The sequence below is a fragment of the Heteronotia binoei genome, chromosome 16 (genome assembly GCF_032191835.1).
Source record: "Heteronotia binoei isolate CCM8104 ecotype False Entrance Well chromosome 16, APGP_CSIRO_Hbin_v1, whole genome shotgun sequence".
Lineage (NCBI taxonomy): Eukaryota > Metazoa > Chordata > Lepidosauria > Squamata > Gekkonidae > Heteronotia > Heteronotia binoei.
Window position 1 is genome coordinate 31,386,496 of NC_083238.1, and position 16,311 is coordinate 31,402,806.

The following is a 16,311-nucleotide window of genomic DNA, read 5'->3' on the forward strand; positions in this document are numbered from 1 at the left end:
CTTCTCTTATGTTCTTATGTTCTTAAAGCTATCTGTATGAGATTGTGCCTTTGCTTAGTCTTTTTTATATTTTGGTACAGCTACTTACACTAAATAATCATAGTGGATAGATTCACAAAGGTTTTTTTATTTATGTATAATTCTGCATATAACTTTTGTTGTTGGCAGAATTCTAATCATGTCTGACAAAAGTGAACTGAAAGCGGAATTGGAGCGCAAGAAGCAGCGCTTGGCTCAAATCAGAGAGGAGAAAAAGAGAAAAGAGGAAGAAAGAAAGAAAAAGGAAGTAAGAACTTTGCCAATTTACATCAAAAGATTCCATCATCTCTTGTAGCTATAATAATTATATTGCTAGCACAGATTAACAGTTTATAAGCATAGTGAAAGATCTTTAAAATTAAAACCAAATATACATCATTTTGTGCTATGAGTTACTTTGTATCTTTACCATAAATGGAAAGAATTAATGTATTTCAAGCTAAAGATCATGCATATATAATATATTGTATTATGGGATATGGAAATATATTGTTTGTGAATAAGTGTTTAAAATGTCGGAACTTGTAATGAAAAACTGCTTAGGCTGTTTTGTGCAGGGAGTGAAGTCATAGGCATCTTATTTTATCTTGGCTAAAGATGGAAAAACTCAAATATCAACATTATTTATCTAATTTTTTCAATCCAAACTAGTTGCATGTACTATAACACAAGACACATTTGAGATAGCTTTATTAGCTATGATAAACTAAAAGATAATTTGAAAAAGATCCTGTTTTGAAGCTGAATTAAAATGAAACTTCACAGAGGTTAAAAGATAGTATAATGGTGTCCAGTCTATTTGGCACAAAACATCGTAATTTATGGATAGGTAAGAGCCCCATGCTACAGAGTGGTAAGCTGCAGTATTGCAGTCCAGGCTCTGCTCACGACCTGAGTTTGATCCTGGCGGAAGCTGGATTCAAGTAGCTGGCTAAAGGTTGACTCAGCCTTCCATCCTTCTGAGGTCGGTAAAATGAGTATCCAGCTTGCTGGGGGTAAAGTGTAGATGACTGAGGAAGACAATGGCAAACCACCCCGTAAAAAGTTTGCTGTGAAAATGTTGTGATGGATTGTCATCCCAGAGTCAGAAATGACTGGTGCTTGCACAGGGCATTACCTTTACCTTTAAGAGCTCTTCAGATTTGGTGGCAGCTGGTGGAGAGTGGATGGCAAACTGAACTCATTCCTTTCTCCTACCTTGTTTCCTCCTGCACAGCTACAGCATCTCATATTACTCTCCTTTTCACTACTTGCCTCTAGATTGTAGTTGCTCTAGAGATAAGATCAGCTTAGAGGCTGGAATGATGAAAGAGCGCTACAGAAGGAACTTATCTTACTCCCAAAGCCTTTCCTATTCTTTCACTGTCCACCATGAATAACAGCATATTTTCTGGCTGGCAAGCTGCTAACCTTGTTTGGTGATGGGTGAGCACGATTGGACTTTCTCTACAAGAAGAAGCTTTTCTGGGGAGAAGGCTTCCTTAGGCATACTGAATGCCAGTTGTTTTTTTGGTAGAAAAAGCCCAGCAGGAACTAATTTGCCTATTAGGCCACACCCTCTGACAGCAGCATTGTTTCAGACAGGGCTTTTTGTAGGAAAAAACCAGCAGGAACTTATTTGCATATTAGGCCACACTCCTTGACCAAGCCCGCCGGAACTGCACTCCTGTGTGTTCCTGCTCAAAAAAAGCCCTGCTGAATGCTATTGTGTACATGTGCTAAGGCACATACCCTATCATTTATGCACTGGAGGTTCAGAATTGCCTGAACATTGAAGTGCCTTTGATTAATCTTTCTAGCAGGTATGTTGTATTAATTAGGTAATTTGCTGCCAAGAACAAAAAAAAAATCACATCTGAAAAATTTAAACCAGAGACACTGTCCAACAGTTTTTTTTTTAAAGTTACTTGGATATGTGAATAGCTTTTCGTGATGATGAAAAACTGAATAAAACTCATAGTTATACTGTTATTTAACTGCTACAGAGCTCCTTCAGGACAGTTTCTGAACATTAGCATGCAATTTCAGAGCCTTAGTATGTTGCAGAAAGAAAATTGGTACATAAAAAAACTTGGGGGGAAATTGCATAAGTGCACAGCTGTTAGTAATCCTGTTTTTTTGACACAGCCTGCTTGGGAATTCTAAGGTAAAATTAAACTTTGACAAGTCAGGACCCTTAAAGATAAGTTTTGTATACTTGGACAGTACAATTTGGAGATATCCCAATACAGTATAGAATTGAGCAACAGTCAGTAACCCTTTTCAAACTGCCTTTGTATTCCATTTTTGTAACTGGTTGCTAATGGATTTTTTCTGTCATTTCAGACAGACCTGTTTTAGCAACTGGTTGCTAGCAGAATTTATTTACCTGCTCATACAAACCTGCATGATTGAGCCACTTGAGGGAAAACAAAGCATGGTTGAGTTGCTTTTTAGGGAAACTGCTTTTTTCCATTTTCAACCCCCCTCATTGCGCTTCTGAATCACTGTGGTGTGCTTTTTAAAATGTCCATAGTGCTTCCTACAATGCCGCTTTACCCTATCCTTTTTCATTACACAATCTTTATTTTTATTTTATTTTATTTAGTAGATTTATAGTCCACCCTTCCCCATAATGGGCTTAGGGCGGATCACAAGCACGATAAAACAATAAAACTGTAAAATCCAACAATAAAACCATAAAAGTTTATCTTCTTTCTCCAGTCAGACGATGGATCTAGTGTCATCCATGGCGACACTGGGGCTCTCCCAGTTTGTTACATCGCCCACTCACCAGGCAGGACTCATGTTAGATTTGATCTTTGCGGCTGGGGTTTTGGTGGCCGATATTACTGCTGAGGCGGTGCCATGGTCAGACCACTTTGCCCTTAAGGCTCGTGTGGATGTCCCACCTCAAGCCTGTTTGGGCGGCGAGCCTATTTGGGCTCGCCTGCGGAGTCCAATGGGCCCTGAGCAGTTCCAAATGGCTCTACGGGATCCCTGGCCCCCTGGCAATTCTCTTGATGACTTGGTTGAGTCTTGGCAGAGCTGACTCTCCAGAGCCATTGATGAGATCGCACCTCGGCGCCCTCTGCGCCCCTGTGTTAAGCTGGCTCTGTGGTATACCCCGGAGTTGCGGCAGCTGAAACGAGGGCTTAGACGGTTAGAGAGGCAATGGCGGCGTACTCGAGACGAAGCAACTAGAACATCTTGTAGAGAGTTTATGAGGTCTTATGAGATAGCAATCAAAGCCACAAAGAAGATTTACTTTGCAGCCAAGATTGCATCTGCAAATTCGCGCCCAGCGCAATTGTTTAGGACAATTCGGAATCTTACAACACTGTTGCAAGGCAGGCCAAATGCTAGGGAATTGGAGATAGGCTGTGAGGCTTTTGCGAAATTTTTTGCAGATAAGATCTCGTCGTTTCGCCACGACCTTCCCACCACATTGGATACAGTATGTGAACTCGGGGCCCTGTGCCTGTCTTCTGGATTAGTTCTGGATCGCTTCAACATGCTCAGCTTGAAGGAAGTTGACAGAATCCTCTCCACTGTCCGCCCAACAACCTGTGATCTGGACCCGTACCTCTCCTGGCTAATTAAAGCTTGCCAGAGGGAGCTTAGATCTCCTATACGGGACATCGTAAATAGATCTCTCTTGGAAGGGCTTTTTCCAACGCCTCTTAAAGAGGCCATGATCCGCCCTCTCCTGGAAAAGGTTATATCAGATCCGACCGAATTGGCACATTACTGCCAGTCTCAAATTTGCTCTTTTTGGGCAAAATTATTGAGAGGGCAGTAGTGTTGCAGTTACAGGGTTTTCTGGATGATGCTTCCATCCTAGATCCCCACCAGTCTGGCTTTCGTCCGGGTCATGGGACAGAGACAGTGCTGGTTGCCTTGGTGGATGACCTCCAGTGGCATCTGGATCAAGACAGCTCGGCAGTACGGATGTTGTTGGACCTATCGGCTGCGTTCGATACAGTCGACCATCTGCTGACCCACCACCTAGCCGACACAGGGATTTTGACCCGGCACTGCAAGCGGTGGCAGGGCGGCTCAGGCTGAGTAGGTTGAAGTTGAATCCAGCGAAGACAGAGGTCCTTTGCCTGAGCTGTGCGGTCTGGGAAGGGAAATCCCCCTACCAACCTTCGATGGTGTGCCGTTGAAAATGGCGCGCAAGGTCAAGAGCTTGGGGATGCTACTGGAGCCTGCCTTGTCAATGGAGGCCCAGATAGCAGCCACTGCTAAAGCCGCCTTTTTTCATCTTAGGTGGGCAAGGCAGTTGGTTCCCTTCCTGGAGCGCAATGACCTGGCAACAGTGATCCATGCAATGGTCACCTCGAGGTTGGATACTGTGATGCACTCTACATGGGGCTGCCCTTGTGCTGAACCTGGAAACTGCAGCTAGTGCAGAACGCAGCAGCCAGGCTGCTGTTGGGGCTCCCTAAGTGGGAGCACATACAACTGAGGCTGCAGGAACTGCACTGGCTGCCAGTAGTGTACCGGATTCGTTACAAGGTGCTGGTTATCACCTTTAAAGCCCTATATGGCCGAGGACCTGCCTACCTTAGGAACCGTCTCTCCCCATACGTACTCCCCAGAGGATACTGTGATCTGGCTCTCAAAATCTTTTGGCAGTCCCTGGGCCGAGGGAAGCCAAATTGAAAATCACATGGGAAAGGGCCTTCTCGTTTACAGCTCCCCACTGGTGGAACCAGCTGCCGGAGGAGGTGCGGGCCTTGCGGAGCCTTACCTAGTTCCGCAAGGCCTGCAAGACTACTCTCTTCCAGCTGGCTTTTGCCTAATATGGAATTTACTGTAGAAGAAAGCCGTCACCAGGGAACAACTGTAAAATGGACAACACCGAGATTTTAGCACCAAACTAATCTGTTGGTTTTAATTAGTTGGTTTAAATGTAAGATAATACTATGTATTTATGATTTGTAAATTGTTTTGTATACTTCTTGTTTTAACTGTTGAAATGTAGCATATTATGTCATGCCATGTGAGCTGCCCTGAGCTTGCTTCGGCGGGGAGGGTGGGATACAAATTAAAGATTATTATTATTATTATTATTATTATTATTATTTGGACATCAAAATAATCATTCTAAAGTGAGTGCTATAGTGCTCACTGTAGAATGTTCTTTAAAAGTCTGAGGAAGATTGCATGGTGAAAAAGGGGAGGGGAATGACACTATTTGAAATGACCATAATGCTTCAGAAATTTATTTTTACTTATTTATTTAGTTAATTTATATTCTCCCCTTTCTGGAAACAGACTCAGGGTGGATAACAACATAAACAATACTTAAAACTTACAATTAAAACAAACAGTGTAAAACAATATAAAAGCTATAAACAGTTATAAGCAGGTTAGATGGCTGCTTCAGTTGAGTACATTCTACAACATACTGAAGTTCTAAAATACAGTAATTGAGGATGGTAAGATGATATCACAGCAAAGATGGTATCGCAGTAAAGAAGGCCGGCTGATGGAATAGGATGCCTTCTGCCTCAACCAAAGGCCTGGTGGAATAGCTCCATTTTACAAGCCCTACGAAAAGATAACAACTCAGTAAGGGCCCAGATCTCTGTGGGGAGCTGATTCCACCAGGCTGGGGTCAAGACCAAAAAGGCCCTGGCCCTGGTTGAGGCAAGTCGAATGTCCTTTGGGCCAGGGATGGTCAGTAGATGTTACAAGCCAGATTGTAGCGATCTTGGGGGCACATATGGGGAGAGGCGGTCCTGTAGGTATGTCGGTCCCAGGCCGAGTAAGGCTTTAAATGTTGGAACTGGGTCCTTGAAATGGATCTGCTACTCAATTGGTAGCCAGTGCAGATGGCTCATTAATGGAAGGAAATTCGCTGTTTGAAACTCCCGTCCCTATATCACTTTACTTGAAATTGGGCCAACAACAAATAATATCTGGTTTAGAACAGTAATGTGAAAAGCGCCAGTATCAATGAAAAGCTGCAGTTTCTCATAGTACAGTGTGCAATTCAAAGACTACAGATAAGCAGATTGCTTGCTCTTTATTAGTCACATTTAATGGTACTTGCAGTTAAGTTCGGTAAAAAGTTTGAAACTGTGGGGTTCATTAGATTTCATCCCTGTTGGATGAAGTCTAGCATGGGAATCCTTGAAATAATGGCTAATTGTTTAATTATATTGAGTTAATTATTAATTATATTGAATAATATTGAATTGTTTAAATATAAAGAAAGTATAATAGTATTACCCTGTTTTAAAAGCTCTGCTTGTTTATAATTAAGCTTTAACAATGAGAGCCATCCCAAGTCATTAGGGGAACATTTGAATATCCCATGATCATGATATTTAATAGTAAAGTGGCTGAACCTTGTGTGAATCATACAAGCAACAAAACTAGGTTACACACAAAGTAGCAATCTAAGTATATTCTGGGAGTTCTCTGTATAAGCAGAAAAACATGACACTGAATTAACTAAAGAAAGAAGCCCTTCAGAAATAGGCTAAATATATTTCAAGAACATGGAATATTGAATGTCAGAGCAGGGGGAAAGGGGGAAGGAAATGAGCTTGCTCAAACCCCTGAAAGCTTTAAATATCCAGTAGTAGAAAATCTTATAGAGAGGGGGATCTTTCCCAATTCCCCTCCTATGATTCCTTGTGGGCCTTCTAGATTCTTCACCCAAAGGATGATTAACACATGGAATTCACTGCCACAGGAGGTGGTAGCAGCTACAAACCTGGACAGCTTCAAGAGGGGGTTGGATAAACATATGGAGCAGAGGTCCATCAGTGGCTATTAGCCACAGGGTAGATGGAACTCTCTGTCTGGGGCAGTGATGCTCTGTATTCTTGGTGCTTGAGGGGGGGGCCACATTGGGAGGGCTTCTAATGTCCTGGCCCCGCTGATGGACCTCCTGATGGCGCCTGGTTTTTTTGGCCACTGTGTGACAGTGTTGGACTGGATGGGCCATTGGTCTGATCCAATATTGCTTCTCTTATGTTCTTATGTTAAATTGTGTTGTCTACTGTTGACACTAAAGTTGCCAGTACATGGTTCAACAGATTTTACTGGGAGGCTAAATGCATCTATCCCATTTTTGTCCTGTGATTCCTCCAAGAAACTCCCATTACTCATTTATCCTTGTAATATCCCTGTGAAGGAGGTTGGGCTGAGACAACTTCTCAGATCGCTTTGCAAGCTTTGCAACATTACAGGGATTTGAACTAGTCTCTCAGTCCAGTATATTCTAGACAACTCTGGTTCTGTGGCTGAAATGAGGTCACTAACAAACTTATTTTGCTTGGTTTGAATAAAGACAATGGGCAATTATTTAACTATAGAAATCTAATTGTCCTCCATAATGCTTATAGTTCACTCATATTGAACTCAGTCTGACACAACATAGGTGTCAAACAGAGTTCAATTTGAGTGAGTTCTAATAAAATAGGCATCTCTGTTTTTTTTTTAGTGGGAGTCAGCTTTCATCTGTGCTGTCTGGTTTCAGCAGGTTGTATGTCTTGCCATAGCACTTTGTGCACTTGATAACAAAGGGTCTAGCTGACAATTCTATGTTACAATAAATGCAGGAAAATCTTTTTACAAAGTGCTTATGAACCTGTTTTGATTGTCTGAAATGAACTTCTTGTGTGAGTATCATACCCAAACTTACAAATATCAAGATTTCTTTGCTTGTGTATTAGTGCAAGAGAGATGTGAAACTAACTGCCACATACACTTTGTTATTTTAAAAAATTCTAGACAGATCAGAAGAAAGAAGCTCTTCCTGTGCAAGAAGAGTCTGACCTTGAAAAGAAGAGGAGGGAAGCTGAAGCCTTGCTTCAAAGCATGGGTTTAACCCCTGAGGCTCCTATGGGTAAGAATTCCAATGAAAACATACCATGTAAATGTCCTTCCCTCGTGAGTGTAGCATGAAAGCTGGATTACTAATTCATGCATGTATTTGTTGTTTGTTCATTATTGCCACAAGTTATCCAGCATAGTGTTTCAGAATTTACTGCTATGTCAGACCTTAAATACATGGATCATACAGTTGGTCTGCAATTGTTATATTGCTCTGTTGTTATTTAATATACCATCTGATCAGAGTTTTAAGGTAATTTTTAAAGAAAACTTAAAGCCCTTCAGTTTTATTAAACTAATATAAATAGGAGTCTGTTGATGCCAGGTCACAAGTGAATCTCAGGATTGGCAGATAGCTGTTGCTAAATATCATCCTGGCTTGTTATTGAATACCTTAAAAGGTACTGAAGCAGAACTCTCATAGAAGTAGTTCAGTTCTTTGTGAACTGGAAATACACTTCCATTCAGACATTAATCTTCTGTATGCTGTAATACATAAAGGATACAATTTCCAAAACATCTATAGTAAATTTTGCATTAACAGTTAAATTCCTGAAATTTTAAACCAGAGGCACTGAACTCATTTATTAATGAGGGCCAGATCTGACATAAATGTCCCTTTGTTGGGCTGGGCTCTTTGTGTCATAAAATGTAATGCCAGATACTGGAGATACTTTACTATTGACTGTGACCCACACCCCTTCTCAGCACTTGACCACATTTTGCTCAATATGCACAAGTAGTTTTGCACAGCACAGAGAGCTATTGCCTGACAGTCAGGGGGCAACAACCAGAGACTTTTGTGGCTCTAAAGATGAAAACATTTCAGATGTTTTTGAGAAGCTGGAGCATGAAGGGCTGCATTCCGTTGCTGCAGGCACAGCCTGCCAAAGACAGATGGCCAAGTGGCATCAGTTTGGAGAACTCAACAAACCCTGCCTTAAAGAAACTGCTATGGTCAACAGGCATTGGGAAGGGGCGGTGAGGCAGCCACACAATGCACCACCCTCTGCCAAAGTCCCAAATTCCACACAATAAGAAAAACAAACACTGTGATGTACTGGCTAACAATGTTTAGTAAAACCATTTAAGAAAACCATTCAAGAAAAACTTTTTAGAATCATATAATCTTTTGCTACGTTACAACAACACTAGAAATGTCCATTCACATAACAATATTACAAGAAAAGTCCAGTGTGAGCACCCGGATATAGGCTCATTTTGTCAGTGAACTTTCTCAGGAGTAGTCCTTCCTATTTCGTTCAGGATTACCAGCCTCATGTAACAATCCAATATTAATGCAACATCTTTTACTTCATGTTCTCACATCCACTCAATGACACTTAAGTGTATACATTTATATTAGGAGCTTAAGCCAGTCCAAACTTCTTCTTTAACCAGATGCAAAAGCCTTCTGGAGTTTGCTGGCAAATTGCTCTCTGCAATATTTTTATTAGAATCAAGCCATTCCTTTTGATGGCAAAAATGCTCTCATATTCTACAATTTTTGTTTGTCACTTTTGCCAGCATACTCTAGAAGGATTTTGCATCTAGTTATAGAAGAGGTACAGGACTGGCTTGCTCAAAATTATACACTTAAGTGGCATTGAGCATTTTGCTGTCGAATAGGAATGGCTTGCTCAAAATTAAAAAAAATATTATTGGTGCTTGTGAGGAGGGGGCAACAGTGGAAGGGCTTCTAGTGTCCTGGCCCCACTGATGGCACCTGGTTTTTTTGACCACTGTGTGACACAGAATGTTTGATTGGATGGGCTATTGGCCTGATCCAACAGCTTCTCTTATGTTATTATGTGTGCATTTAGGCTTTGCCTCTTATTTAATCCTCTCTGTGCTGCTGAGGGAGGGAAGCAGGAGAGGAGCTGCACACATTTGGGTTGGCAGGCCTCCTCTGCCCCCAACCCTCAGTGTTTTGCACACATTGTCCCTTTGACAAAAGTGCAGGGCTTTTCTGTCTCACCTGGGCTGCTGTGCCCAGCATTCCTGGCCAGTCTCTCAGTTCACATACTTGCATAAGCAAGCATGCTTGGTGAGCTGGCCAGCAGCTTTCCACAGGCAGCTGTGCCCACGGGCCCCTTCCCTGGGCCGCTTGCAAAGTGGGAAACCACTCGCCTGGAGTTTGGGAGGTGAGGCCAAAGAGGTTCTGCCTACTGCACATGAGCAGACAGCCATCTTTCCAGCAGTCCAGGTGGCACAGGCAGGAGTCCAGTGTACTCTGGTTGAAAGAAGAGGTGGCAACTGTGGCAGGCAGCATGTCACAACCTGATGCCTTAGCCAAGGGCAGCAGGCAGGCCCCAAGGAAACTGGCTGCACAGTACTTGTGGCCAAATCAGCCCTTGTTGCCCCTTATGTTTACCAACTCTGGATTGCACAATTTCTCGAGATCTGGAAAAACTCTGGGGAGGGCCCCCATTTGAGGTAGGGAAGAACCTCAGCAGAAGGTATAAATACCATAATAAAGGCCCTTCTGGTCCATATTTGGACTGGTTTCCCCCCCAGTTGCTCTTGAGCTGGATAAGAACTCTGGACAAGCTGGTTCCGTTCCCTGGGCTGTATGTCTGACATGTCTGTTTTGGACGGTTTCTTGCAAAACTTGTAGTCTTATTTTTAAAAAGAGACTATGCCACTAGGGGGCATCACTGCATTACAAGTGGCTATGTAAATGCTTACAAAGGCATACTTTTCCTGACTTTAGGCTACACCAGTTATCTTACTAGCAAAACAAAAAGTACACTTTTCAGTAGGTGACATGAATTACAACTTATTTTGTTACTTTAAAAAATAAGCATTGGGGTATTTCCAAATACCAGAAATGAGTGTACCATACCTAGATTGTTGAAGCGTAAAGAACATAGATAGAATTCAACAGTTACATTTAGTACAAGTAGAACTTGGTTGTTCTTCTGTGTCAAAATAATTATTTTGTTTTTTTTAATGTTGGCTTTAAGGGTTCAGCCTTTGGCTGTACAAGTCTTTCTTTTTGAGTAATGTTATTAGCTTAAAACAATCTGCTTAGAGTAAATGGATGGTTGATTGCAGATTGAGCACCAGATGAAAATGGGCCCTGGGTTTGTTTAAAGGTCTGGCTTTCCCTTTTTTCACTGGGTTTTCAGGTTGAGCAAAAGATAGAGAGAATCTGTGAAAAGGCTTAAAAATTGGCCCTAGTCTAGAGGCTCATTTTAGGTATGAGAGTGACACCCAGAAGGAACTTTAGTCCCTGGTCTCGGTAGGAGATAATTGTGGATGGTCCTCTGAAACATGGTTTGGACCATAATTTTTGTGTGTGAAATATTGTGATTTATTTTTAAACGTCATTATCTGATCTGGTGGCCCACTTTCATACAGAGTGTGTTCTTATTCACTTTAATATCGAGGCAGTTCTTTGCCCATGCTTCCCCTTCTTTTCTGAGGAGATATCCTGGCTTTGAAATGAATAGGAGAGTTTGTGCACATCAAAGTTCAATGTGTTCATGGAGCTCCTGTGGATTTGGGAATCGTGTGTCTGTTTATGACAGAATAGCTAATGTTACGTTTATTGAATTGTAATTAGAATGCAGACAGCTGCACATAATGCAATTTGAACAAAAATGTTAATCAATCAGTCAGCTATAATGTTTAAATTAATAAATAGTAATTAGTTCTTCAAAACACTAAAGGCTAACTTTTATTAATGAAGTGCTAATTTAGTTAAAGCAGACAAGTTCTACTTTATTTCACTAACAGTCCACTCTTGAATGTATTTATGAAGACCTGGCATACATATGAGGTGGTATTATCCTGTGGTAGTTTTTTTAAAAAGCACAGCAGTGGGAGGAGTTGTTGTCTAGTTTATTCCCTGATGTGTTAGTTTTTCACCTGCAGGGAGATTTTTAAGAACACTGATAATTCAAAAATGATATCCTCCATTTTGCCACTTCACATACCACTGTACCCCAAAACAGACTTTCTGCAGTATTTAATGCATGCTTTTTAGGGGAAATCATTTTTTCCAACAAAAATCCCCCTGCAGCACTTGAAGATTAAGCCATTCCTCAGTTACACAGCCAATAGGTGGCAGTAGTAAGCAGTTGAAATTGTAGCAAAGAACTTCATTCAACATAAATCAGATATGCTGTTTTAAAATCCACAAACAATGAGTTGAGCTGGTATCCAGCGTTGCTTGTCAGTACTTATTTTTTCATCTTGTAACATGGCACAACAGCACATCAAAAACAATTTTCAACTTTTGCTGTTGGTTTGAGCTCTGTGCAGTGTGATTAGGTGTTTGCTTAGATATACTTCCATGTAGCTTATGTCTGTCTTTTAGAATTCTGAAAATATAGAATAGCACAGCGATGCATGCTTAGACAAGTAATTGCCTACTGTTAATATTTGGTCTAAGACAATAAAGGCCACAGAGGAATTTTTTGTTTGAAAATGTAAATCATAATTAGAAATTATTGCTGAGATTTTTAAAAAATGATTCAATTCTTTTAAATAGCTCACATTTTCCCTTGCTTCAGCACAATATATATTTTTCCTTCCCCCTCAAGAAAATTCACAATGAAAAATTATTTACTGTGAGGGTGCTTTGATTTTTTTTTTATGCAAAACTGTTGTTGTCAAAACCCCATTTTCAAATTTGTGTATATTGGGCCTGAAAAAATAAGTATTTCCTGATATTCCTGAGTCCCAATACTGGTATGTTATTCAGATGTGGTAATATTTGGGAATCCTGAATTTTTGGGTCCATTATACCCTATGGGAATCATTAAAGTCAGTGGCAAGTCTATCCTGGAATATGTTTAGTGGTCGGGGGGGGGGGAGTTGAAGTAGAGGCACCAAATTTGCAGCATATCTGCTGGAACCTCACCTCAAAAGAACCCCAAGTTCCTAAAAGATTGGACCAGGGAGTCCAGTTCTGTTGGCTCCAAAGAAGGTACCCCCCATTCTCCATTGTTTCCAATGGGGGAAAATAACAAGGTAATACAAGCCCAGCAGAATGTCCCAGATACTCTCTACAGTAGAAAGTAAGGGGTGTGTATGTGTGTGGGGGGGCTTTTGCAAGGCCAGCAGCAAAACCAGTGCTATGTGCTCAGCAGAACCAATGCCAAATCCCAACAAGACTAAGGTCAAATCTGAGAATCTCAGTAGAAACTGAGGGGGGAGAACATTTCTGCAGGGACAGCAGAACCAGTATCATGTACTCATGTCCAGCAGCAGAGCCAAGTGCCAACCTGCTAGTGCCCAGCAGTAGAACCCAGTGCCATTGTGACAAATGCCAGCTCAACAGGACTGATGTCAAGCACATAATCACAATCCGAGTGAGGCGGAGGGGGGTTGTAAGGACAGCAGAACCAGTACAGTAGTGCCCAGCAGCACAACCCAGTGCCAGCCTTCTATTACCCAGCAGCAGAACCAGCAGAACTTTTAAAAAGTTTAAAGCACTTTAATAAACTCCTCCTGGCTAGATTCTATTGGAGGAAGCCTGATTTCCTTTATGAAAATGCAGGAACTCTCTCCTGAAAACTGAAAAACTACAGGACAACCTAAAAAGGAGATTTGTCTAAAAGCACCTGCTTTCACTGAAGCTCAGAGTGCTGTATGCTGCTTTTTAAAAAGTTAATCTAGGCTATTATATCGCTGTTTTGTAGACACACACAACCTTGCCTCTTTTAATATCCTCCTAGCACTAGCCTAGTTAGGGAGGAACTAAAGCCCTATGCTGAAATTTAATTAAAAGTGTTTAAAAGTTAAACAACTTCTAAAATACTTCTACATGGGGCTACCCTTGACGCTAACCCGGAGACTACAGCTAGTGCAGAACGCTGCGGCGCGGCTGTTAATGAGACTCCCTCAATGGGAGCACATTCAGCTGGTGCTGAAAGAGCTGCACTGGCTTCTTGTTGTGTTCCCAGTTCGTTTCAAGGTGTTGGTGTTGACCTTTAAAGCCCTTTATGGTCAGGGACCTGACTATCTGTGGGACCCCCTTTCTCCGCATATTCCCCAGAGAGCACTGCGTTCAAGGATGAAAAATCTATTGTCCATCCCTGGACCAAAAGAAACCAGGTTGCGTACGACACGAGCCAGGGCCTTCTCGGTGGCAGCGCCAGAACTCTGGAACGCTCTCCTGGAGGCCATAAGGGCCCTGCGGGATTTGTCTATATTCCGCAGGGCCTGTAAGACCGAATTGTTCCGACAGGCCTTCGACATTTAACCGAGAGAGAGCTGCCACTGGACATCATATAGCCCTCCATGCAGAGTACCGATGGTCACCATCGAACTTTCAGAACCGCTATACTGTACTGTATTAATACAGCACCATGAAATGTTTTAAATAATTTAAATGTGTAATTATGTTTTATATGTTTTATTGATTTTTAATGGAAGTAATGTGATGTTGTGAGCCGCCCTGAGTCCGCTTGCAGAGAGGGCGGGATATAAGCGTAACGTAATAAATAAATAATAAAATAGACCCTTATTACTAAAAACCTATTTATCAGCACCTAAGTATTGTGTTCAATATCCCTTGAAACCAAAAGCACACACTTGGAACACAGAACAGTGAACCTCAACATACTCTTCCCTCCAAAAATCAGTCTTTTAAAAATTAAAGGGAAGAAATACAGGAGTGGAGACTAGTGGGGTGGGAAAAGCAGGGGAAAGGACTCAAGTAGAAGAGTAAGCAAGAAGGACCTAAGCCAAAAACCCTTCCACACACACACGCCCACACACCAGACCAAAAAAAGAAAAGGGGAGGGGGAAGCTGAGGAAACAAGCCACAAAGCCTCATCCCTAACTCCTAAAAAAAAACAGAAAAAAAAACAGTGAAGGATGGTGAAGGAGAGAGAAAAATTTAAGTAAAATAATAGATTTTTTAAAAAATCAAACAGAATCCCCCCATACACATACACAAGCCTAAAAAGAGAACCAAAAATGAATGGTAACCAAGTTTTAAACCAGCTCCAAAGAATCAAAGCCAAGAACTAAAGCAGAAGGAAAGAACCCTTAAACCCCTCCCCCCCCCCCCACCACCTACCACTGGGCCCAAACAACCACAAAAATAACTGCAAGCCAGAAAATCAGAAGAAATGAAAATTTAAGAATAAATTCAAAGGGAACCACTTGGCCTCATCCGCATTCAACCTACTACCCACCAAACTCAAAGAACAAAGAACACTTCTCCAAGCAGGCAAGATCTGATCCAAAGTCTGCATCAGAGTCTCTCAGGCAGCAGAAATCAGGCTTAGAGCAGCATCTGAAGCCAAAGCCAGTGCACACTCTCCAAACCTCTCTTAGCAATGGAGTCTGGCTCAGCCAGGCCCTTGCTTTTATGCTCTTTGTCCATGCATAGAAGGAAAAAAAAAAACTTACGTGACTTGCTAAAGAGCAGTGTTCCCCCTAACCTGAAATCCTATTTGCCAAATTGCCGCTGCTCAGTTTCCCCTCCTTCCTGTTTCCTGAGAAATGGGTGAAAAAAGCAAGATAGTTACTTTGTTGGATTTTACATTTGAATCCAGCAACTTTGCAAGTTGCAAACCTACAATGCAGTGTCACTTGCAAAAGCATAGCACTGATTGGCTCTAAGGCACTACGGCTCCCCAAAGGTGCTTCTGCTATTGGTTGCAGAGATGCCTCTTCCCCCTCTCTCCTGTTGCCCTGAAGAAGAAGATGATGATATTGGATTTATATCCCGCCCTTCACTCCGAAGAGTCTCAGAGCGGCTCACAATCTCCTTTACCTTCCTCCCCCACAACAGACACCCTGTGAGGTGGGTGGGGCTGGAGAGGGCTCTCACAGCAGCTGCCCTTTCAAGGACAACCTCTGCCAGAGCTATGGCTGACTCAAGGCCATCCCAGTAGGTGCAAGTGGAGGAGTGGGGAATTAAACCCGGTTCTCCCAGATAAGAGCCTGCACATTTAACCACTATACCAAACTGGCTCTCCTGGAAACCAGTGCAAAAAGTGGGAAAGAGTCCTAGAGGAGAATTGAGAGTTAACTTCATAGCTCTTTAAATTTCACCACCAGCTGTTCAGTATAGCTGAATATACCCAAAAAATGCTAGAAAAATTTGGCTTTTTTCAGGATCAGCAATACTGGTAGCTGCTCAAATTCTCTAATCTGTATCTGGCTTTTAAAAAGCCCTTAAAAATACTGTTAAAGTATTTTTTTTTGGGGGGGGGGGTTGTTCTTATAAAGTTGAATGCAGACCCCTAGTTGTCATACTTGCAAGACTTTTAAATGGCCTAAAATGTATGTATTTTAAATCGGATGTTTTATAGATCTTAATTAAATGACTATGGACAGATGGCATTACTTTAGGTTGCATACTGCTACTTTTATTTTTCATCCATGTGATAACACAAAATGTTGACAAACAAGCCTTAAGGGGTTTTTAAAGAAATTAAGAATAAAACTAGTCAAATCCTGGTTTAGCTG

General features: G+C 41.7%; 1 protein-coding gene across 4 annotated transcripts in view; it reads left to right on the top strand.

Moving 5' to 3' along the window:
* DYNC1I2 (dynein cytoplasmic 1 intermediate chain 2) overlaps positions 1-16,311 on the top strand; it is a 47,786-nt gene that overhangs the window by 4,188 nt on the left and 27,287 nt on the right. For all 4 annotated transcript variants that reach the window (XM_060256946.1, XM_060256948.1, XM_060256947.1 and 1 more), the window contains exons 2-3: positions 169-286; positions 7,774-7,888. In XM_060256946.1, the coding sequence (XP_060112929.1) occupies positions 179-286; positions 7,774-7,888 (223 nt within the window). In that variant the 5' untranslated portion in view covers positions 169-178. The remainder of the gene's footprint in view (positions 1-168; positions 287-7,773; positions 7,889-16,311) is intronic.